Here is a 24,665-nt window from a genome sequence, read left to right on the forward strand (position 1 = left end):
AATTTAAATTAATCTTTTAATCATTTAATAATAAATGAAATTCAAATTTATGTTCCAAAAGGAAGAATTTTGAGACATATATTTTCCAAGAGTTGAAGGTGTAATATTTACCATTAGGCTGATGGTTAGCTTGTTGGCATATATGCAAGAAATGGTTAGTTGGAAAAAAATCCAGCCTTGTGAGTTTATAAAGAGTAACTGAAATGAGTAGAATTTTGATGGAGATGGAAACTTTTCCTGAATTATAATCCCATAACATTACATATTTATATAGGGAATTTATGAGGACCCACATAGGAAGTTTTTGACAATGTTGTTGAACTGTGTTGAGTTCTCAATCTGGGGCACATGAGATGTGTTTTGTATTATTTCCAGCCTTGTCTTCTTCCCAATAAGCCTGAAAATTCCCACCCAAATGTTATTAATAATAAACCTAAATGTTTACTCAAAACCAAGTAAAGGGTGCAGTGTGCATACTCCTCGAGTTCATGAGCCATTTTCAAAGGGAATATCTGGTCTTTATCTCCCCAAACTATCAGCACATCCTAAGTCACAAGGAAAAAGAATGCAGCAGACAATCAACCAAAGTTAAATAGTCAACTTGTTATTATATGGATGTTTATATATACCTGTTGAAGTGGAGGTAGCTTGCATGAATCATCACCAGCCAGTAGGGTAATTCCCTTTAAAAGTTGCAGTTTCTCGTTTCTGTTTTCTGAGTATAATTGCTGCATTTTGCACGAAATTAACTACACTTGGAGCATAATAATAGTGTTGATCTACCAACATGACTGCATTTGCTTTCTTACTTGGACACAAACATACATCATCTCATAAGAAAGGAAAATAATTTGCTTGTAACTACTAGCTCTCTAAAAAGTAATTTTACAAAATTCACCGTTGGATGGGAGGCAAGGCTACTGGAACTATCATGGATTATTTCATATTTTAATCCTAACTCTGAAAATTTAGGGAAAAAAATAAAAAAGGTAAAATCAGAATATGGGCAATAAATATTTTAATTTTATATAAATTTGTTGTAATAGTATTGTGTTATTGGGACTAAAATGGTAAATGAAATATTTTGATGTTAGTGGCATTCTTTATATGCATATACCAAACAAAGATAGGGTTATAGTTGGGATTTAGGAATTCATCTCTATCATTCGGCTCCACTTTCATAAAAGTGGATGTATTTCTCAATCCAAATCTAGCAAAGATTGTTCTGACCCCACGTATCCCTTTTCTTTTTCGTGAATCAAAGAGATCGATTCCTTCTCCAATTCAATTTTTGTAAATAAAGAAACTAATGTGGAAAAAGAAATGGTTACTAAAATGGAAAAAGGGAAATATACTCACGTTAACCACGTCCTTCCAGAAAAAATCAGGAACCATGGTGAAACGCCTTGATATGGCCAAACGAGTCAATGTCCTTAACTGAGTCGCCGTCTCGGGAAGCATAATATCTTCAACGTTCTCCACATTAGCTCTTTGCAACAACTCCATGTTATCTGCTTTCCGCATGTTTACTCCAGAACTCGCAATCACCACTTTCTCCACCTTCTCCGGCCACAGTTTGGCCATGTGGTACGCCACGAACCCTCCATAGCTGGTCCCCATAACGTGGTACTTCTTCACTTGAAGCTTCTCCATCAGCTTCCCCATCGAAACTGCTTGGAATACCTCCGACCTTTCCTTGGACTTTGTGGTGGAATCGCCGAAGAAAACCAGGTCGGGAACGTAGACGTGGAAGTGAGGGGAGAAGAACTGGGCCTGTCGACGCCATTGCCACATAGCGCTGGGACCGAACCCGTGGAGCAAAAGCAAGGCGGGTTTTTGTTGCTGTGGAGTTTGGTGGTCGGGATTTGGAGCCCAAAAGTGGATGGTGGTGTGGTCGTCGATGTCGATGAATTGTGAAGTGAGGCCGGAGGTGGCAAAGCAACGGCGGAGGTAGATGCCGTATAAGGAGACAAAGCTGAGAAAGGAGGGTGCCATGGCGGTTGACTGTTGGAGAAGAAAAAGGGTTCTTTAGGCTTTCAATTTTCAAGGTATGCCATGAAATGGAAAAAGGAGGCAGGGAGGTGAGTTTGGTTTTGACTCTTGTTGAAAGGCCTATTTATATTTATGAAACCTCCCCAACATAATTTTTACGCCCCAATACAGTATTTGATGTATGGTTTATTATTAAATTGAAAAAAAAAGAGAAAATTTTATAAATTTAGATTAATAACAAATATTAATAAATTTATTTAAATATGATTAAAAATATTAATAGCAAATTTTCTGTATTTTTATTTAATTTAATGATGTTGTATTATATTATTATTCACCGATAATGCATCAAATATTATCTCATAAATTAAAACTAGTATATTTTTACTTGTAATTATATTTATAAGTTTAAAATAAAAAAGAGAGAAAATAAAAGCAAAAGCACGCTTTGTTGCACGAAAAACATACAAAATTAGTATCATTTATATTATAAGTTTATATGTGATTTATTAAGAGTGTGCTTGGTTGGGTAGAGAAAATGAGAGAGTGAAAAAGTAGAAAGAAAATATAGATCGAGTGTGTTTAGTTGAAAAGAAAATAAGAGAAATGTTTGTTTTTCACCCTAATACATTAAAACTAATCATTTCAAATTAGAAAGATAAGAAGGGAGAAAATGTGAGAAATGTGTATGTTAATTTAAAATGATGCATTTTTCAAATATTTTATTTTCTTTTCTTACATTTTTCAACTCTACGAAGTAATAAATGAAAAAAAAAATTATTTTTCTTACCAAATACACCTATGAGAAAAGAAATTATGTTTTCTATCGCTTTAATTTTCTTTTCACTTTGCCAAACAATGCTTAAAAGAATAATAAAACTAAGAGAAATTATCAAATTATTTATATGGCCATATTTAAATAATAAATTTACATTTGTGCAATATGATTCGATATGCTATCGTTATATCGAATAATGAGACATCATTAAATATAAAATTACTTAAATTTATTTTTAAAAATTTTTAACATATGATATAATAAAAAATTATTTATGCCCTTTAATAATTTTACATTTTTTAAACTTCTCTACTGCTTTATGTTTTATTTAATGATAATGCGTTCTATTATTATTCACCTATGGTATATATAATAGTAAATAATATCACATCATTAAAAAAAAGAAAAAAAAACTCAAGAGTTAGATGAAATGACAAAAGTTCTTTTTTACCTTAATCAATAGTCGAGAGTTTGATCCTCGTAAATAATATCACATCATTAAAAAAAAAGAAAAAAAAAACTCAAGAGTTAGATGAAATGACAAAAGTTCTTTTCTACCTTAATCAATAGTCGAGAGTTTGATCCTCACCCTAAATATAGAATAGGTTTAAAACTTATAGCTAATATCTATCATTTTAATATATCTATGATGGATAATTTAAGAAAGAAAAAACTTCATTTGTTTTTTTTTTTTTGAAAAAGTATGATACAGTGTGATAGTAAAATGTAAAAGTCAAGGAAGGCATAGATATATTTAATGATAATTTGTAAACAAACTTGGGTGGGGAAAATGTTGTTGAGACATGAAATGGTGTTGGTTGTGTAAATTAAAGAGCAGGGACAGAGAAATAAAAGGGTTGGTTGGATTGGGTTGGGTTGGGTTGGTTTTCCCATGATGTGGGGGAGTGATGGTAATCTGCTCACCAAACTCTCTTGTGTTGTCCCAATACCATTCAGAAAATTAACAAGCATGTCCACTCTTTTGTCTATTTCCACTACTGCTGCCAATCATTTTTAAACACTTGTGGATTCATTAACCAATAAATAGCCACATATATGTTGGGTTTGTGGGAATTTTCGCCGTAACGAAACCAGGCCAGCATCCATACTTTTCAACACCAGGGTCGACTGAGGCATAGGTTCCCTTTAATGCTCCAGCCCCCTCATGACTTGATTATTCTTAAAGGATTCATGAAGAGTATAACGAACAAAATTTATCTCCATATTGAATCAAGAACGGGTTCGAAGGGATAAAAACTGGCTAATTCATATAGAGCTATTGAACCGGCTCAACTAACAACCAAAACCGTATGTATTATATGAACAGAAAGCAAGCCACTGGAATCATTCAATATGATAGTATGAGCACGATACCAAGGCAACCCATGGAAATATCCCTTTATCAACGAAAAATAGACACTATGTAACTTTATTGCATTGAAATAACACTGTGTGTGCGGGTTGTCAGAATATTTATCACTACTGGCAGGTCTTACTCCTTTTTCATTTTGAGTTTAAACCAATATTTGTCTTTTCATTTTGACAACTAAATTATACAAATAATCACCATTCTTGATTTTTTTTATAATTATTTTAATTTATTTAATATCTGAGTTTGACATTTTTTTAATGTAATACTTGTGTTATTTTTTGTCGAATGTAATATTTGTATTTGACAAAAGTTGTATATTTTGAAATCTGAAAATATATTGTTAACTTTCTAGTGTTTAATACTAATTTTAGAGTCGATTTGATGAAAATTTATAATTAGTTAATAATATTAACAATTAACATTCACAAATCAGTCTTAAAACAATAATTAAATCACATCCATCGAACTGTATTTGACAAGTTAAATGTAAAATTAAATAAATTCACAATTAATATTAAATTTATTCTATATTAATAAAATAATTAAGAATTCAAAACTAATAATATTAGCAATTAGCTTTCATCAAATCAACCATAAAACTTGAATTAAACACTAAAAAGTTAACACCATAACTTTTGGGTACCAAAATATATAATTTTTGTTAAATACAGGTACCAAACTGAACCAAAAAATAACATAGGTACCACATTAGAATAAAGTATCAAACTCGGATACTAAATGATATATTAAGCCGTAGTAAAAATGTATCTGGTTGCTAAACAGAATGCTGACATGACCTAGTATAATAATAAATTTAACCTCCAATATTGTCCCATTTTATTAATTTAATCTTAATTTTTAAAACTTTAACAAATTTAACCCTCACTACTTACGTAGTCTATCAATTTTACCATGATATTAAAATTTTAAAAATTATAAATAAAATATTTTAAAAAGTAAACAATTATAAATATATTTGCATATACTCATACACAAACCGATCATATTTGCATGGAAAATCTAAACACCAATAATGTTACCCTTATTTAAATATGATTTAATTTCAAGTCTGATTATTTTTAAAGGGATAATATAATTTTTTGCCCTAAATTTGGCAATTAGGTTCATTTTGGTACCTGTATTTTTTTCTTCCACTTTACTCTTTAAACTTGGCAACTAGATCTATCTTGGTCCCTAAATTGATGTGACCAATGTTACCGAAACAAGATTGGATCAGACCGACCGAGATCTAATCAATAAAACAGTCTAAGTGAAAAGGTTGAATCGATTGACTCAAAAATTGCTCAAAATTGATATAAAAAAATCAAGAAAAAAATCCTTAGTTGAATAGGTTGAATTGATTTAATAATTTTTTTTATTTCTATGAATTTATTTATTTAATTAATTTATTTTTGGCTTGACGGTCGAACCATTCGAATTTGTTAAATCAAGAATCAATGGTCTGACCTATTCAACCATCAGTCAAGTTATTAAAACAATGAATATGACATTTTGATCAAGAATCAATGGTCTGACCTATTCAACCATCAGTCAAGTTATTAAAACAATGAATATGACATTTTGATATTATACCTCATCATCATCTGAATTTTTTTATTTTCAAGTGATGGCGTAGCACAATTTAAGAGTGTCACATCATTAAATTTTTATATTTTTGAAGTCCAGTAACCAAAATGAACCTAGTTGTCAAGTTTAAGTGCCAAAGTGGACAAAAATATTACAAGTACCAAAGTGAACCTAATTACCAAATTTAGGGGCTAAAAATTGTATAATATTTTTTTTAAAATTATTCCAAGGAAAGATGTGTTGAGCTCTCTCATCAGTTGGATGATAGCTAAGCTACACAAGGAAATAAAAAATGGTTAATGGTGTATTGTCTATTCCACTCATTTATTCGAGAAATTGAAAAATAGACGATACCTATACAAATTCTGGACAAAAACATATTTTGAAGAATGATGAAAGGAACTCAACAAAGTAAGACTGACTACACTGTTTATTATGAATAAACCTTGAGAAGAAAGCTTAATTGATTGAGAACTTGAGAGAAGAATTTATAAACATACAAGTGAGAGTAAAATGCTACTAACTAATTAACTGAATCTATTACAACAGGCTCTAATATTCACCCATCTACTACTACATCGAGATCTAAAGTTTTTCTCAAAACTGACAAAAATTAGAAGTGGACAAAGGTTTGGTGAGAATATCGATAATCTGATTACACGCAGGAACTTCACAAACAACCAACGAGCCATCGACAACCTTTTCATGAAGAAATAAAAGATCAAGTTCAATATGCTTAAATTTAGAGTGAAAAATGGGATTGATTGCAACAGTCACTATACTGGAATTATCACACCAAATAGTAAATCGATCATCAGAAGAAAACTAAAGTTTCAGTAGTAATGATTCAAGCTATGTGATGTCAGCAGTTGTAGTAGCTAGACCTTGATACTCTGCTTCAGCTGTCGATTAAGAAACAACTTATTGTTTCTTGGAGCACCATGAGTCGAGATTCCAACCAAAGTACATACAATACCCAGTGGTGGATAGATGATAGTCAAAATCCAAACCCCAATTTGCATTAGCATACCTAACTAAAGACAATCTCTCGAAAGGTCAAATTTATAACCCATAGTCAATAGTAGCACAGAGGTAGCGTAAAATGTGTTTGATGGAAACAAAATGTTTATTAGTTGGAGCATGCATGAATTAACATATTTGATTAACAACATAGGCACTATTCAATCGAGTAAGAACCATATATTGTAATGCTTCGGTAATACTCTGATATTCACGTGGATCAATAAAACGGGTTCCCATATGTTTGGATAAAGAATAAGAACTAATCATGGGTGTAGGTACTCCTTTAGCCTTGTCTATATGACAACGTTCTAATAAGACAATGATGTATTTCCTTTGACAATGATAAAGGCCACCGATTGGGAAGTGAATCACCTCAATACCCAAGAAATAGTGAAAAGAGCCCATGTCTTTGAGTGAAAACTCAGTGTAAAGTCGGTGAACAAACGTATCGGTCTCGAAACTAGAGTCACCTGAAATAATGATGTCATCTACATAAACCAAGACATATATCTGGGACTTATTAGTGATACAAATGAATGAAAAGGCATCGAACTTGGAAAGCACAAAACTAATAGAAACAAGGAAAGCCTTCAACTTATCGAACCAGGCCCTTGGAGCTTGGCTTAGTCCGTACAACGCTTTGTTCAATTGACATACAAGAGGTTGCCCATTCTCATACATAACTGGAAGGTTGTTGCATGTACACCTTTTTCGTCAAATCACCATTGAGGAAAGCATTATTAACATCAACTTGTTGCAACGACCACTGTTTAGAAACAACAATAGATAAAATGGTGTGAATTGTAGCGAGTTTGACCACTGAACTGAATGTCTCACGAAAATAACACCCAGGAACTTGAGAACATCCCTTACTAACCAATCTACCTTTCCAGCGAACTATTGTCCCGTCAGGATTTCGTTTTATCTTAAAGAGCCACTTGCAACCAATTTCCTTCCGACCTGGTGGTAAGGGAACTAAAGTCCAAGTGTTGTAACTAAGCAAAGCACCATACTCATCCTAAGCGGCCTTCCTCTATTTAACAATCGCAAAGGCTTCATCAATATTAAGATGTTCATGATTGACAAGTTCAACTGTCGGTACCTTCCGTTTAAAATAGCAGATTTCGATCGAGTGATCATCGAATGAGTGTTAACTGACTGAAGTGGAGGAGGATCAAGAGGAAGGAGAATTTCAGGTGGAGGAGAGAAAGGGCCAGAACTACCACATGGATAAGCAATGTCGAGAGCCAAGGCTGGATCGGACATACTCGAAATAGAATCGGAGGAGAAAATTGGCGTGGGAGTCAAAGAAGCGACATTAGAGGGTGGTGGAAATAGTGGACTTAGAAGAGAGGAGTGGATGATGGGCAAAATAGTGGTAACCCAATTTGATGCCAGAATCTCAGATGATGAGATAGGAGAAGCAAACAAGAAGTGATCCTCATCGAACACCACATATTGAGAAATAAACATTCGTCCATCTGGAGCAAGCCACTAGTAACCTTTATGATGAGAGTTGCAACTAAGAAAAGTACATGGTGGGGACCGAAACTCCAAATTATGTTGATTAAATGGTCAGATGTACAAATAGCAGCAAAACCCAAAAACATGAAGATGGTCATGTAACACCCCCTAACCCTTATCCGTCGCCGGAATAAGGTTATGAGTCATTACCAGACAATTCAGAACAAAAACGAGCAATCACATATATGTTTAACATATATATCATAATTTAATCACAATGTTCCTTTAATTAGCTCTCGAGGCCCAAACACGTGTTCGGAACTAATCGGGACTTAATCAAAAGTTTAGAGAATTTCTCACAAAATTTTAAAATTTTTCCTAGGTGCAGGGCTCACACGCCCATGTGGTTCAGGGACACGCTCGTGTGACCCTAAACACGCCTGTGCTTTAGACCGTGCGTGTAACTCTCTGACTTAGGCCACACGGCCAGTCACACACCAGCGTGCAGAGCCTGTGTGCCTAACACGGCTGAGACATATGCCTGTGTCTCTGCCAGTGTGCAATTTCTTGAGCATTCTGTTTTGCATTTTTAAGTGCAGTGGACACATGGCCTATCCACATGCCCATGTGTAATCTGTGTGTTTCACACGATCTAGCCACACGCCCGTGTGCTAGGCCATGTGGACTCAAAATGAGCTTTTAAGTCAAGTATTCCAACCCTGCAAATTTTACACAACAAGCAATTTAATACCCAATTTTTCAACCAATTCAAAAAACATTCAAATACCTCTATAACATGTTCAAAATGATAGAGCGAATGCCTTAAACAATGTATTCACATAGTTATTTCCCAAATTTAAATCAAAACAATCCAATATAACATCATTTAAGCCAATTCAATCTTTATACCAAAATATACAATTTATAATTTCAACAAAACTCATAAACTTATACATATAACCAACTAGTATCATTTGAATCATTATTTACAACTATTTCTCAACATGACTTACATCTGTCAACTTAGGTATATGCCATTTACCAAAAAGAAAATGCACTTCACCATTTGAGTTCGGGATCGATTCTGGATGCTGATTCAACGTTTGAACTTTAACCTAACCTGAGCACGGAAACAAACTGTACGCTGAGTATAACACTCAGTGGTATTTCTATAATCCGAATAAATTTATAATATTTAAACATGTAATTACACATAACAAAAACTATTCAACAACAATCAAATTTCATAATTATATTGTTCAATACACTTCCAATTATCATATCTTTTATTTCAATCATTTAATTGCTATTTAATAGCATTTCACAATAAGATATTCAATGCAATTTCAATATCAATATCCATTTCATGAACCCATGGTTCATACAATTCCATGCATTTCAATTACATATTCCATTTCAATGCTCATTCCAATTCATAATCAATATCTTTCAATATCAATCACATTCCAATTCATAGTCAATATCTTTCAATATCAATCAATTGATCAATTCATTCACAAACCCCTATTAACGCAACTCGGACTCGGACGGATACACGGATCCAACTAGAAAACACCAGTATGGCACTCAGTGCCTCATCGGCTATGCTGAAGTATAAATAATATGGTACTCAGTACTTTATCAGAATTATCCGAAGTAACAATACGATATACACAGTGGCTCATCGACCCGAGGTCAAAGAATCCCTTAATCAATCAATCCTATGGCATGTCAATTATATCCGACTTAGCCCGACATTGTTAATAGGGTTTTCAACTCACATTTCAATTTCCAAATAATATCAATTTCAATCAATTCCAATTCAATACACATTTCAATCAGTCTCATGTTTCACAAGACAATTCAATTCAATATCAATATAATAGCAAATAATACACAATCAATTCAATTTCACTTACCTTACCTATTAAATGATAAATACAATAAATAATTATTAAATTTGGATTATAGAAATACAAACCGTATTTTTTCGAGTCACTCCTCGTTAACTTTCTCTTTCCCCTTCTTAACCGATATCTCCGGCTCAACGTTAGCTACAGAAATTAAAACAGTTAAATTTTATCAATACATTACAATTTCATATTGAATATTTCAGTTTATGCAAAATTTTACCTAAATTCCAATTTAGTCCTAAAATTTAACTAACTTCTTTTCTTACAAAACCAATTCCATATCTCAATTTAATTTCCAATTTAATCAAATTTAAACACCCTAATTTCACCATAAAATCCTAATTCTGAATTTCTTTCAATTTAGTCCCTACTATTTAAAACTTATGATTTATTTTACAATTCAATCATTTTCTCAATTCTAACTTAAAATTATTTCTATTCAAACCCTAATTCTTCAATTAATTCAACATAACCCACATCTAAAAATCATCTAAATTTTAAAATTTCCACTTATATCAAGTAGTATTTTATTCTAGAATTCCAAAAACATCAAAATTATAAAAAAAGGAACTAAATTAACTTACCCAATTAAGCTTGAAACCTTAAACCCTAATTTCTCCTTTTTTTTCTTTCCCTTTTTCTTTCGCTCTTTCCCTTCTCTATTTCATTTCTCTTTGTTTCTTTCTTTTCATTATTTATTTTATGTTAATAATAATATAATATAACATATTTTACTTATATTATAAGTAAATAATTATTACTAACAAAGTATTTAATTAATCCATATGTCACCTCCATAACCATACACTTGGCAAAAATTAATTTATTTGCTTATTTAGTCCCTTGAATTTTCTCTATATTATAATTAAACTTTCACACTCTATTCAATTTAGTCCTTATACCTAATTAACCTTCATTCAAGCTAATTTACCTATCCAAAACCTAATTGATCACACAACTAACTTCGCAAATATTTTTAATAAATATTTAGAATTCGTTTTACAAAAACAGAGACCTAAAAATGCACTTTTCCGATAACTGTAAATTTCGGGTTGTTACAGGTCATATACCGGAGGAGTACCATAAAGTACCAAATATAGAGACTGATTTTGAAGAACCAGAGTGGGCAATCGATTTATCAAATGAACAGTACATGAAAAAGCATATCCCCAATACTTCATTGGCAAATGGGCTTAAGCTAGTAATATGAGTTCAACTTCCACTATGTGACGATACTTTCTTTTGACAATCCCATTTTGCCCAGATGTGTATTAGCACGTAACACGATGGAAAATTTCATGCTGAGCCAACAAGGAAGTAAAAGAGTGAAATTCACCACCATAATCACTCTAAAAATGCTTTATATCTTTGCCAAACTAAACTTTAACCAATTTCTAAAAATGAAAAAAACAATAAATAGCTTGAAACTTCATTTGAATAAGAAATAACCATGTAAACCGGTTAAAAACATTAACAAATAAAACATAATACCAACTAGTCCCACAATTAATAGCAGTAGGTCCTCACAGATCAGAAACAACTAAATTAAATGGATGATGATACATGATGGTGGAAGCCAAAAATGGTAACTTGTATGACTTCCCTTGTTGAAAAGCAGAACACACATGCTGCAATTTATTACTATCAACAACAACATTAGAAGTCTTTAAAATTGAACTAACAATATTCGACGACGGGTGTCCAAGTCGACGATGCCACAATTCAAACAATTTGTACTTAGGAGGCAAAGAAGAACTAGTGCCTAACTCTGTATTGTGAAGAGACATTTTAGCTCCTTGAATGGATCCTATAATGACGGAAGACGACACAAAAAAATGGATATAATCCATCATGTGTGTGGCCTCGAAGCAAAATTTCCTAGGTCTATATATCTTTTACAAGACAATGAAACTCAAAAAATACAATATTATCGTGAACAAATTGAGAAACCGAGAGCAAATTTTTCCAAATCGTGGGTACATGTAACACATTTGTTAAATGCAACAATTTACGAGAAGTAGAAATACTTCTATAGCTCATTAACACCCAATATCCTACGCCGGGGTGGAATACGAGGCGTTACCTAACTTGAACTCATACTTACAACCAATTCTGAGTCTTCATTACTTGGAAAATTTAAAACTTTCTTAAACTTATCAATATATTCTTAATATGGGCTTACGAGGCCTAAAACACACATCGAAAATCATTCGAAACCAATCCAGGTCCTTTTGACAACTATAGGAAAATGTCAATTGACACAAGGGCACAAGCTCGTGTGGGAGGGGCAACACGTCCCTGTGAGCATTCCAACATGGCCGTGCTGATGGCCCGTGTGTCTCACACGGCCTAAGCAAGACAGGGACACGCCAATGTTCTCCACCCGTGTGGAATTAATTCTAAATGCACACCTATAGGGGTTTTTACACGGCCTGGCACACGTCCGTATCTCTGGCCCGTGTCCTTCACACGGCCATGACATGCCCGTGTCCTTGCCCGTGTACAATAACCTGGACATTCTGTTTCTGACGTCAGTAATTTTTAAGGGCTACATGGCCAAGTCACACGCCTGTGTGCTAGGCCGTGCCCTTCATATGGCTAAGACACACGACCGTGTCTCTGCCTGTTTGTTTACTATCATGCATACTGACTTGAAATTTTTACGTGCAGGGGACACACGGCCGGACCACATGCCCATGGAGTAGACCGTGTGCCACACACGGCCTAGACACACGCCCGCGTGCCTACTCGTGTGGATAATATAAGGCTATTTACCAAGCCTATTGCCACCCTTACATATAACCAATACCAAAACAATCATAATTCTTATAACCAAATCAGCCACAATAGCCATTCATTCAACCATAATAATGCATCTTTTATAAATTCAAAATGAATGTTAACCATCATTTAAGGCTTAATACAAATTGAAGGGTTTCCAACCCAAGCCAATACATATGGCTAAACCTCAATGACATAAAATCATAAAGTCTAAGTCCTATACATGCCATATTCAAAAATATAAATCCAACTATACCGAATGCTTCAGTTGATAGCGTGATCGATATCTCTGACTTCCGGTGATCCTTGAGTTAGTTAGGCGGCACTGTAAGGAAATGAAAAGGGGAAGGAGTAAGCATAATAGTTTAGTAAATTGCATATAAGTAAGTATACAACAACCATTTATCAATGATCAACATGCTCACAACACCAAGATAGACATAAGCATAACTTACTCATTACCATCTATACAAGTCACATATATATATTGAGCTCATATCTTATACGTACCAATTAGGTACTTGTATCACTCACAACACGGTTATACTTTCCTCATTAGCTTAAGAACATAACTTTCACCATTGAACTATTTGGATTACTAGTGGATATTACTGAAGCCTCAAGCATAGGGTAAGGTGCCGATGCCATGTCCTAGACACAGTTTTACGTTGGCTCATATCTCAAGTTGATGCCATGTCCCAGACATGGTCTTACACTTATCTCGTAGCCGATGCATGCTCCAGACATGTCTTACACTGGCTTACATCTCAAGGCCGATGCATGTCCCAGACATATCTTACACTGGCTTACATCTCGAGGCCGATGCATGTCCCAGACATGTCTTACACTAGCCCTCGTCTCAATGCCGATGCCATGTCCCAGACATGGTCTTACACTAGCTCTCACAAATGATCCCATTGTTATGGCATGAATATCCGATTTATTTCCCTAGGGTTCCAACGAGAATTTTACTATCTATATTTTCATCACATTTTCTCATTTCCACAAGTCAAGCAATTTATGCTATAATAATTTTGATACAATTCAAACACATATATTATCAAAATAGTTGTATTATTTACATACAACTTACCTCGGATTATAAAATGTGGCGATTAGTCGATTTAGTCGATTTGCTTGGCTTTCCCTTGGTCTAGGTTTGGATTCGGTATTTCTTGATCTATAATAGTAAAATACACTTATTTAATCACTAAATAAAATTAGGCAATCGAAAATTCACTTTTTTGGTAAAATGACCATTTTGCCCCTAGACCTTGACAAAATGAGCATTTTACCCTTAGGCTCGAAAATTAATTTTTATCGAATTTATTTATTTCTAAAGACTAACCGAACCTCTTTGACTCTTATAGCAACTCTAAATTCCCACTATTTCACACATTTATTATCTATTTTACAACTTATGCACATTAGTTATTTTAGGTGTTTTCATGCTAACACCTTTCACAAAAGTTTTTTATAAGACACCTAAGACTCATTTTCTTCCATAAAAACTCAGCAGACATCACAAATCCTTTAATGGCAAAACTCTATACTCTTAATCATTTTGCAAAATAGTACCCTCATTTGAAAGCTCATTCTTCAAGGGCCTCAAAAGTACAAAAATATTTAAGAAAAGCCATTAGGATCACTTACTTGTGAAGGCTTAAAGTTGCTAAAATTTCAAGCTCTTAAAACCCCATTCTTTGCTGAAAATTTCGGTGGAGGAAGAAGATGAAAAGGGTGATGTCATCCTTCTTTTATCTATTTCTAGTTTTGGTCAAAATAAGCCACCTAACCCACCAAATTTTAAAATTTTATCTCCTCTTTGACTCTATGGCCGGATATGCTCCTTTAAAAGGGTCTAATTGCCCTTTATAATCCCCCAATTTTGATTCTCAAATAAAATAACACCTTTAGCTTTCAAATTAGGACTTTTGCACTTTATGCGATTTAGTCCTTTTTCGCAATTGGGCTTACAAACGTTAAAATTAGCTCACCAAATTTTTGATGTACTAATATAAACATGCTATGACTCTATATTAATAATAAAATAATTTCTCTGACTTTAGATTTGTGGTCCCGAGACCTCTATTCTGACTAGCCCCAAAATCGGGCTGTTACAGCCCAAATGACCAATATGAGCACACGTAATATCACCCAAAAGTACAGGGATTTTACCTAAAACAACCCAATTTTCAGTGGTGTCAAAAATAGTAGTTTTGGGGCCATCAAATCCAACGAGTAAGTTCGTAAATAATAATATTTACGAGTCAAGTTTGATTTTAAAAAGGTTTTTGATTTGGTAATTTATGTTATTTAAGCAATTTATTAAGTTCGAGTAGTATGACCCTAAGGTCAAGTGATTTTAGAAAATGAGGTATTGGGACCTCGTTTCTATAAACCAAGCCATAAATATTTTTATAAATATTTACAAAGTGTAATTAAGGTGGTATTAAAGTTCCGTTAAAAAATTTTAATGTTTAGATAGTTAATTAAAGAAAAAAAGACTAAATTGTAAAAGGTGCAAAATTTGTTAATTAATGCATTTAGTGACCAAATGGCTTGATTATTAATTGAGAAAGGACCTATGCGATAATTAAGCCTTAATTAGTGTGGTGGGTTGGCATTGTAAAGAAAAAGATAAAAAAATTAAGTAATTTAATGGAAAAATTGTAAATAGTTTGAAATTAGATAAAACAAATTGAAAAATTAATTCAATTCCTATTAATTTTCTTCAACCTTGGTCGAATTCACCATTTGGGAGAGCTTCAAGCTTCGATTCTTTCATCTTTGTGCATGTGAGCTTAATTCTCATCTATTTCTTGTAATTTTTATGTTTTTGAAATTGTTGCAACTAAGTCTAGCTAGTCCGTACCTTCGATTTTGAAACTATTAAAGATTTTAAATGTTTCCATTGATGAACCTTGTGATTTTAGATTTAAATGATGAATTTGAGATATGAGTTGTTATTTAAAAGTATTTTATTAAGTGATTTTTGATGAATTTATTGATTAGGGACTAAAATTGTTAAAATAGTAAAAATACAAGGATGTGATGTGAAATTGTTGCAAAAATGGGCTGTATTGGATGCCATGAATATTCATTTGTCATAAGTTTGTATTAAAAATGGTTAATTTGCATGTTTTAGGCTTAGGGACTAAATTGAATCAAACTAAAATATTAGGGGCAATTTTGTAAAAAAATTTAAAAATGACTAAATTGCATAAAATAAATTGTTTTACCATATAAATTAAAAAATTGAATGAAATTATTAATTTAGATTAAGAACGAGTGAAAATTTGAAGAGAAAAGAAAATTACCAAATAGACTATGTACTTTGACATTTCTGCAATTTAGCCATGTAAGTTCGTTATACGATTATTATTAATTGTATTGAATATTTTATACTATTTCATTATTGCTTGAATCTTTAATATCATTTAGCTATGTTTTAAGAAATAAAAACATAACGTTATTTGGGCTCTGTGCCTAGCAGGCTTTGTGTCGGTGATATTCGGGCTCTGTACGTAGCAGGCTTCATGTCGGTGTATTATATCAGGCTTTATGCGTAGCAGGATTTTGTGTCGATGTTTTATATCGGGCTGTGCCTAGCAGGCTTCATGCCAATGTATTATATCAGGCTTTGTGCCTAGTAGGCTTTGTGCTGGTGTATTATATCAGGCTTTGGGCCTAGTAGGCTTCGTGTCGGTGTATTATATCAGACTTTGTGCCTAGTAAGCTTTGTGTTGGTATGTTATATTATGCTTCGAGCCTACCGTCTTCGTGTCAATGTATTCTATCTGGAAAGTTGTACTAAAAATATTATTTCCATTATTCAATGTTATTTCATTTGATTCAACGGGTATGAAAAGGAAGGGATCGATAAATATTCAAAAGACTTGTAACACCCTTATACCCGGTTTGACCTAAGGAACCTGATATAGGAATATTACATTTTGTGCCGAAGTGATTTTGGCTAATCACTAATATATTTGAACATTAAAAAAAATTATAATTTATATTTTAGTCCCTACTACTTGAAACATACTTGATCTTCCTAAATACATGCCATTCTATTCAAAATATTGAAACATACCCTCTTGGCACTTGGAGATGTGATGATATGAATGCTCACAACCTTGATTACAAATCTTCAAAATCATTATACCTAATCTACGCACTGAAAACAAACCGTACATTGAGTAAAAACTCAGTGGTATTTCTATAATCCAAATATTTAAAAAAAACAATATAATATAATATAATAATAGGCATAATTAAATTTATAATGACATATTAATGTCTAGTATCATATCATAACTATCATTTTTCATTTATTAAATAATATCTTAATTCACACAATTGCTATATAAATGATTATTCATATATCAACCATATTTATTCGTACAATGGCATCAATCATGCAATACTCAATTCATGAATACATCATTTCATACCTTACTCAATTTATGAGTATATAATTCATATATTCTATGTATTGTCAACATATTTCACATTCTATTTTCAATTCACTATATCACTTCCATTTCTCATATCATTTCATTTCAATATTGTTAGAATTAAATGACCCAAATCCTTATTTAAATAAAATACAGTGGTAAAATAAAATAAAAGTAAAATTCATATAGAACTACACTTCTTTTATTTTATTTTAGAATAAGGTTTTTTAAACCTTATTAAACTCCATCTATTTTATATTGATTAAAATAAGGTGTTTCAATCTTACTAGAATATGACTTTACAAGCCTATAAATAGACATAGTCTATTCTTCTTGTAAATATTCGAATTCGACATAGTGAATTTTCTTCTCCTCTCCCTGTGGTTTTTTTCTCGAAAAGGTTTTCACATAAAATCTGTGTGTTCTTTATTTTATTTTATTTTATTTTCTCAAATTGGTATCCGAGCTTCCTTGTAGTTCATCTCAATCACGGTAATGGCGTCTTTGAAGTATGAAATTTTGCTATTGGATCGCAACACCAGATTTGCGTTGTGGCAGATTAAGATGCAAACAGTTCTTATGCAGATGGATCTGGAGGATGCCCTGCTAGGGATAGATAAGATGCCTTCGACATTAATAGATGAAGATAAGAAACGTAAGGATCGAAAGGCGTTAACACAATTACATATGTATTTGTCTAACGAAATTTTGCAGCATGTAATGAAAAAGAAGACCGCCGCTGCATTATAGAAGAGGCTAGAACAAATAAGTATGTCGAAAACTCTAACAAGTAAGTTTCATATGAAACAGCGTCTTTATGCTCATCGTTTGGAACAAGGTACGTCTGTACACGAACACTTAACAGTGATTAAAGAAATTATCTCAAACTTGGAGGCCATGGAGGTTCAGTTTTATAAGGAAGATCTAGGGTTGATTCTACTTTATTCGTTGCCTCCGTCTTATTTAACCTTTAGAGACACGATTTTATATAGCTGCAAGTCTCTCACAGTTGATGAGGTTTATAATTCTTTGACCTCGTATGATAAGATGAAGCATCTTATGGTTAAACCCGACTCTCAGAGAGAGGATCTCATTTTTCGTGGGATACAAGATCGGAATGTTGATGATGATTGTGAAAGGACAGAGGAACGGAATCCTCACGGTAAATCTAAGGGTAGATCGAAGTCTTCAAATAGAGGTAAAACTTGTAACTTCTGCAAGAAGAAAGGGCACATTAAATCTGAGTGCTATAAGCTACAGAACAAGATTAAAAGGGAGGCTGCGAATCAAAAGGGAAAACAACCAGAAAATTTCGATGAAGCTGATGTTGTAGAAGACTACAGCGATGATGAACTTTTAGTCACTTTTGTCAACAATTCTAAAGTGAGCAAGGAGTGGATACTTGATTCAGGTTGCACCTCCCACATGAGTCCCAATCGAGATTGGTTTACAACTTACGAAATAGTGTCTGAAGGTGTTGTTTTTATGGGAAATAATGCTTCATGTAAAATCACAGGTGTTGGAAAAATTAAAGTTAAGATATTTGATGAACTTGTCAGAACACTTAGTGACGTACGACATGTTCTAGAATTGAAGAGAAATTTAATTTCGTTGAGTACTCTTGATTCAAAAGGGTACAGACACACAGCTGAAAGTGGAGTTTTAAATATTTCCAAAGGTTCCCTTGTTGTGATGAAAGGGCGGAGAAATACTACCAAGTTATATATTTTGTAAGGTTCTACTGTTACTGGTGATGTAGCTGTCACTTCCTCTTCCTTGTCAGATGATGAAATTACTAAACTTTGGCATATGCGCCTAGGACATATGAGTGAGAATGGCATGGCAAAATTGAGCAAAAGAGGACTTCTTAAAGGGCAAGGAATCTGAAGTTCTGTGAGAACTATGTTTTTGGGAAGCAAAAGAGAGTTCGATTGACCAGAAGAATTCATAACACGAAAGGAACGTTGGAGTATATTCATTTTGATCTGTGGGGGCCATCCAGAGTGCCTTCGAGAGGTGGAGCTAATTATATGCTAACATTTATTGATGATTTTTCTAGAAAAGTTTGGGCATTCTTCTTGAAGCAGAAAAGCGATGTGTTTTCCGTATTTAAGTCTTGGAAAATTATGATTGAAAAATAGACGGGAAAACAAATAAAATACCTCCATACAGACAATGTCTTAGAGTTCTGTTCTGATGAGTTTAATAGATTGTGCAAGTCAGAAGGGATCGTGAGACACTTGATAGTTCGCCATACTCCACAGCAAAATGGCGTTGCAGAACGATTGAACAAAACGATCATGGAGAAGGTTCGGTGTATGTTGTCAAATGCCAACTTACCAAAATCATTTTGGGCAGAAGCAGCCTCTACTGCATGTTTTTTGATCAACTGATCTCCATCCGTTGCCATTGAGAAAAAGACTCCACAAGAGGTATGGTCTGGTAATCCTACTAATTATTCTGACTTAAAGATCTTTGGGTGTCCTACGTATGCTCATGTTGATAATGGAAAATTGGAACTGAGATCCATTAAATGAGTTTTTCTTGGTTATAAAGTCGGTGTAAAAGGGTATAAGTTATGGTGTTCTGAAAATAGAAAAGTTGTGATTAGCAGAGATGTCATTTTTGATGAAAATACTATGCTACCTAACTTATCTCTTAAAGACTCTTCCAATAAAGAAAATCAAAAGTAGGTGGAGCATCAGATTAATACAGAGTCTCCTTAAGCTAGTACAAAAATTGAGAATAGAATTGCTTCTTCACCACAATACTCTATTGCCAAAAATAGAAATAGAAGAGAAATTAAACCTCCAAAAAAGTATGCCGAGGCTAATCTAGTTGCTTATGCTTTAAATGTGGCTGAAGATATAGATGCAAACTGAGATCCATTTAATTATTTTGAGGCACTTAGCTGTGAAGACTCAGAAAAGTGGATGTTTGCTATGCAAAACGAGATGGAATCACTTCAAAAAAATAGAACATGGGATCTTGTGAAACTTCCTAAAGGTAAAAAGGCTTTTCGTTGTATATGGGTATTTAAAAAGAAAGAATGGACTCCAGGAGTTGAAGAACCCAGATATAAAGTAAGGCTTGTTGGAAAGGGTTACAGTCAAATTCCAATAGTGGACTTCACAGATGTGTTCTCCCCTGTTGTGAACTATAGTTCGATTTGAGCTTTGCTTGGAATTGTGGCGATGCATGATTTGAAGCTTGAGCAGTTAGATGTAAAAACTGCATTTTTGCATGGAGAACTTAAGGAGGACATATTTACATACAACAACCAGAGGGTTTTACAGTCTTAGAAAAAGAGGACTACGTTTGCTTACTGAAAAAGTCCCTTTACGGTTTGAAACAGTCACCAAGATAGTGGTATAAGAGTAGCAAAAGATAAAGGAGAATAAGAAAGGTCAAAACCCAACTAAGTGAAGAATTTGAGATGAAAGATTTGGAACCAAAAAAAAAGATACTTGGTATGGAGATTCTCAGAGATGGAAAAGCAAGTAAATTGTACCTAAGTCAGAAGGGGTACATTGAGAAAGTTCTTTGCAGGTTCAATATGCAGAGTGCTAAGCCTGTTAGTACTCCTCTAGCAGCCTATTTTAGACTTTTATCAGCTTTGTCTCCACAATCAGATGATGAGATTGAGTACATGTCACATGTTCCATACTTTAGTGCAGTAGGATCTCTTATGTATGCTATGGTTTGTTTACATCCAAATTTATCATATGCAGTCAGCGCAGTTAGCAGATACATGACGAATCTCAGTAAAGATTACTGAAAAGCAGTTCAATGGATTTTAAGATACTTACAAGGTACTACTGATGTCTACTTACAGTTTGGAAGAACTAGAGATGGAGTCATTGGGTATGTTGATGCTGATTTTGCTGGATACCTTGATAGAAGAATATCTCTCACAGGTTATGTCTTTACAATCGGAGGTTGTGCAATTAGTTGGAAAGCCACTTTGCAAACTACAGTCGCTTTATCTACCATTAAAGCTGAGTACATGGCGATTACTGAGGCTTGTAAAGAAGCTATTTGGTTGAAGGGACTCTTTAGTGAACTCAATTAAGACCTTCAAATCAGTATAGTATTTTGTGACAGTCAGAGTGCAATCTTCCTTACAAAAGATCAAATGTTTCATGAGAGAACAAAACACATTGATGTTCGGTATCATTTTGTTCGTGATATTATCGCTCATGGTGATATTGTTGTGAGCAAAATTAGTACTCATGAAAATCCTGCAGATATGATGACTAAGTCACTTCCTATAACCAAGTTTGAGCATTGCTCAGACTTGGTTGGTGTTCATTGTTGAAGTTAAACCCTTAAGGGGTTTTATGGAAGAGGTGGAGAACTTGTTTGTTGAGAGTTCGCGATAAAGATTGTTAGAATTAAATGACCCAAATCCTTATTTAAATAAAATACAGTGGTAAAATAAAATAAAAGTAAAATTCATATAGAACTACACTTCTTTTATTTTATTTTAGAATAAGGTTTTTTAAACCTTATTAAACTCCATCTATTTTATATTGATTAGAATAAGGTATGTCAATCTTACTAGAATATGGCTTTACAAGCCTATAAATAGACATAGTCTGTTCCCCTTGTAATTATTCGAATTCGACATAGTGAATTTTCTTCTCCTCTCCCTGTGCTTTTTTTCCAAAAAGATTTCCACGTAAAATCTGTGTGTTCTTTATTTTATTTTATTTTATCTTATTTTCTCAAATATCAATTGTAAGACTTTATTGTTCATTTACCTCTATTAATAAGACTCGGACTTGGACGGATACACGAATCCAACCAAAACACACCATTTTTGCACCCAGTGCCTCATTGGATAATTCGAAGTAATAAATTGACACCCAGTGTCTCATCGGCCAAGCCGAAGTAAGTTGGTACCCAGTACCTCATCAAATTTATCCGAAGTAATAATTTGACACCCAGTGTCTCATCGACTCGTGGTCGAAGTATCCTTGAACTCTTTCAATCCTATGGCATGCCAACTATATCCGACTCAGCTTGATACAGTTAATAGGGTTTCCGATTCACTTTTCAGACACAACCAATATTCAGTATTCCATTGTCACAAAATTCACATTTCAATACCAATCCATAATTTCATCAATAACAAATTCATATAATCTCAATTCAATATCAAGATAATAATAAACAACACTCACCTTATTTACTTACCATACAGATTAATTTAAAATATAACAAATAAAAATTTCTAAATTCGGATTATAGAAATACAAACAGTAATTCTCGAGCTACTCCTCGTTAATCTTGTCTTTTCCTTTCTTAGCCGAGGTCTCCTGCATAATGTTAGCTACGGAAATTAAAATAGTTTAAAATCATTAATACACACAATGTCACATTGAATAATTTAAATTTTTATTCAACTTTTGCTCACATTTCAATTTATCCATTAATCAAAACTAACTTTATTTTATTTAAAACTAATTTCATATTTTCATTCAACTCCCACTTTAGACTAATTTCAACCTTCAAATTTCACCATAAACCCTAAATTTGAAATTCTCTCAGTTTAGTCCATATTACTCAAAACTTATGATTTATGTTACAATTAAATCCCTTTTTCACTTCTAACTTGAAATTCTATCAATTTAACCCCTAACACTTCAATTTATTCAACATGAACAACTACTAAAAATTCACTAACTTCTAAAATTTCAATATAAATCAAATAGTATTTTGTTCTAGAATTCTAAAAACATAAAAATTTTAAGAAAATGAACTAAATTGACTTACCACTTTGATTTTTAACCTTAAAACCCTAAATTTTCTCATTTCTTTTTCTTTCTTTCTTTTTCTTCTTTCTTTCCCCTGTTTCGTTCCCTAATTCTGTTCTTTCTTTTACTTTTTCTTTTATGTTTTGTTTTTTTATTGTATTATAATATAATATATATTTTACTTATACAATAAGAAATACATATATTATTATATACATATGATTATTATTTTTACACATGTATTTCACCATTACCATACATTTGTCATAATTTAATTTAATTACTTATTTATTTATTTTATACTTTAATTATAATATAATATAATAATAATTTCTTAAATAATAAGTAAGTATATATAATTATTACAAGTATATGTATAGTTACACATGTAATTTACTATTACCATACAATTGTAAATTTTATGGTTTATTTGCTTAATTAGTCCCTTTACTTTTCTCTATTCTATTATTAAGCTTTCACATTTTATTCAATTTAATCCTTATACCTAATTAACATTAATTTAAACAAATTCACCTAACCAAAACCTAATTAACTACACTACTAATTCATTTTTCGAAAACGGAGACCCGAAAATACACTTTCCGATACCCGTGACTATCGAGTTGTTACAAGACTTATGTCATGAATCTATGAAAAGAATAAAAAGGTAATGTTCAATGGAAAGATGTTTATGTTCATGAAATTGATGATTTAAAGTGATGTTATTCATGTATATGACTTACCTTATGATATTTCGAGTGAACTATGATTATCTGCACTAACTTGTGTATTGATGATGATATATAGGCTTGTGTCAAGCTTGTATAATTCATCAAAGTTTATGCTTATTTCTTGTGTTATACATATGATACAAGTAAGGAGATGTAATAAAACGGTAAGTTCATAATTTAGATGTAATATGATAATGTAAATGGATTGATGAGTTAAAGGGTTTACTTATATGTGAGAAATTTACTTAAGTTATGGATGAATTTATCTAGGTTATGGATAAATATACTAATTTGTGAGTTGATAATGTCATTTAAGCTAAAGTAAGTAAATGGAATGGAAAGTAAGTAAATGGAAGGTTTCAAAGTCTTATGAAAAAGGTTAATGATTATGTAAAATGTCTTATAAAATCTTACTATGTTAGGAATGATAAATATATATGGTGTTGATGGACTTACTTATTTATGAGTTGATAATTATGGTTTGATAAATCTTGTGGCATTGGTATAGGTTTATGTTTACCTTGTAAAGTTCATTATTGAAATGAAATGTTATGTTTAAAATTTATACGAGCTTACTAAGAATTTATTACTTACGTAGTTATTTTTTTCCTTTACTTTTCAGATTATCAGAAGCTTAATCTATTTGGAAGTTCGTTGGAGATCTATCACACTATCCAGCAATTATATTGGTAGTTTTTAATGTTTTAACAAAGGTTATAATGGCATGTATAAATGGACTTGTGTTTGATGTTTGTTTAAATGCTTAGTCATTGATTTTGGTATGCATAAGTTGGTTTTTTGTGCC

The 24,665-nt window shown here is 32.7% G+C and overlaps 1 protein-coding gene across 1 annotated transcript; it reads right to left on the reverse strand.

Annotated features, from left to right (window-relative positions):
- Positions 1-213: 213 nt before the first annotated feature.
- LOC107961629 (2-hydroxy-6-oxononadienedioate/2-hydroxy-6-oxononatrienedioate hydrolase 1) lies at positions 214-2,151 on the reverse strand. The gene is made up of 4 exons (XM_016897684.2): positions 1,360-2,151; positions 630-728; positions 478-545; positions 214-397 (listed from the first exon to the last, which is right to left on the reverse strand). The coding sequence occupies exons 1-4, from the start codon at positions 1,993-1,995 to the stop codon at positions 280-282; spliced, it is 921 nt and encodes a 306-aa protein (XP_016753173.1). The 5' UTR covers positions 1,996-2,151; the 3' UTR covers positions 214-279.
- Positions 2,152-24,665: the final 22,514 nt, after the last annotated feature.

The sequence above is a fragment of the Gossypium hirsutum genome, chromosome A06 (assembly GCF_007990345.1).
Source record: "Gossypium hirsutum isolate 1008001.06 chromosome A06, Gossypium_hirsutum_v2.1, whole genome shotgun sequence".
Classification (NCBI taxonomy): Eukaryota; Viridiplantae; Streptophyta; class Magnoliopsida; order Malvales; family Malvaceae; genus Gossypium; species Gossypium hirsutum.

Bases quoted from the DNA above. Each gene is read 5' to 3' on its own strand.
- LOC107961629 (XM_016897684.2), bottom strand. From the start codon at position 1,995: ATGGCACCCTCCTTTCTCAGCTTTGTCTCCTTATACGGCATCTACCTC. The intron at 729-1,359 runs GTGAGTATATTT...TGCAAAATGCAG, and splicing joins TCTGGAAGGACGTGGTTAAC to CAATTATACTCAGAAAACAG. The intron at 546-629 runs GTATATATAAAC...CTTGTGACTTAG, and splicing joins AGCTACCTCCACTTCAACAG to GATGTGCTGATAGTTTGGGG.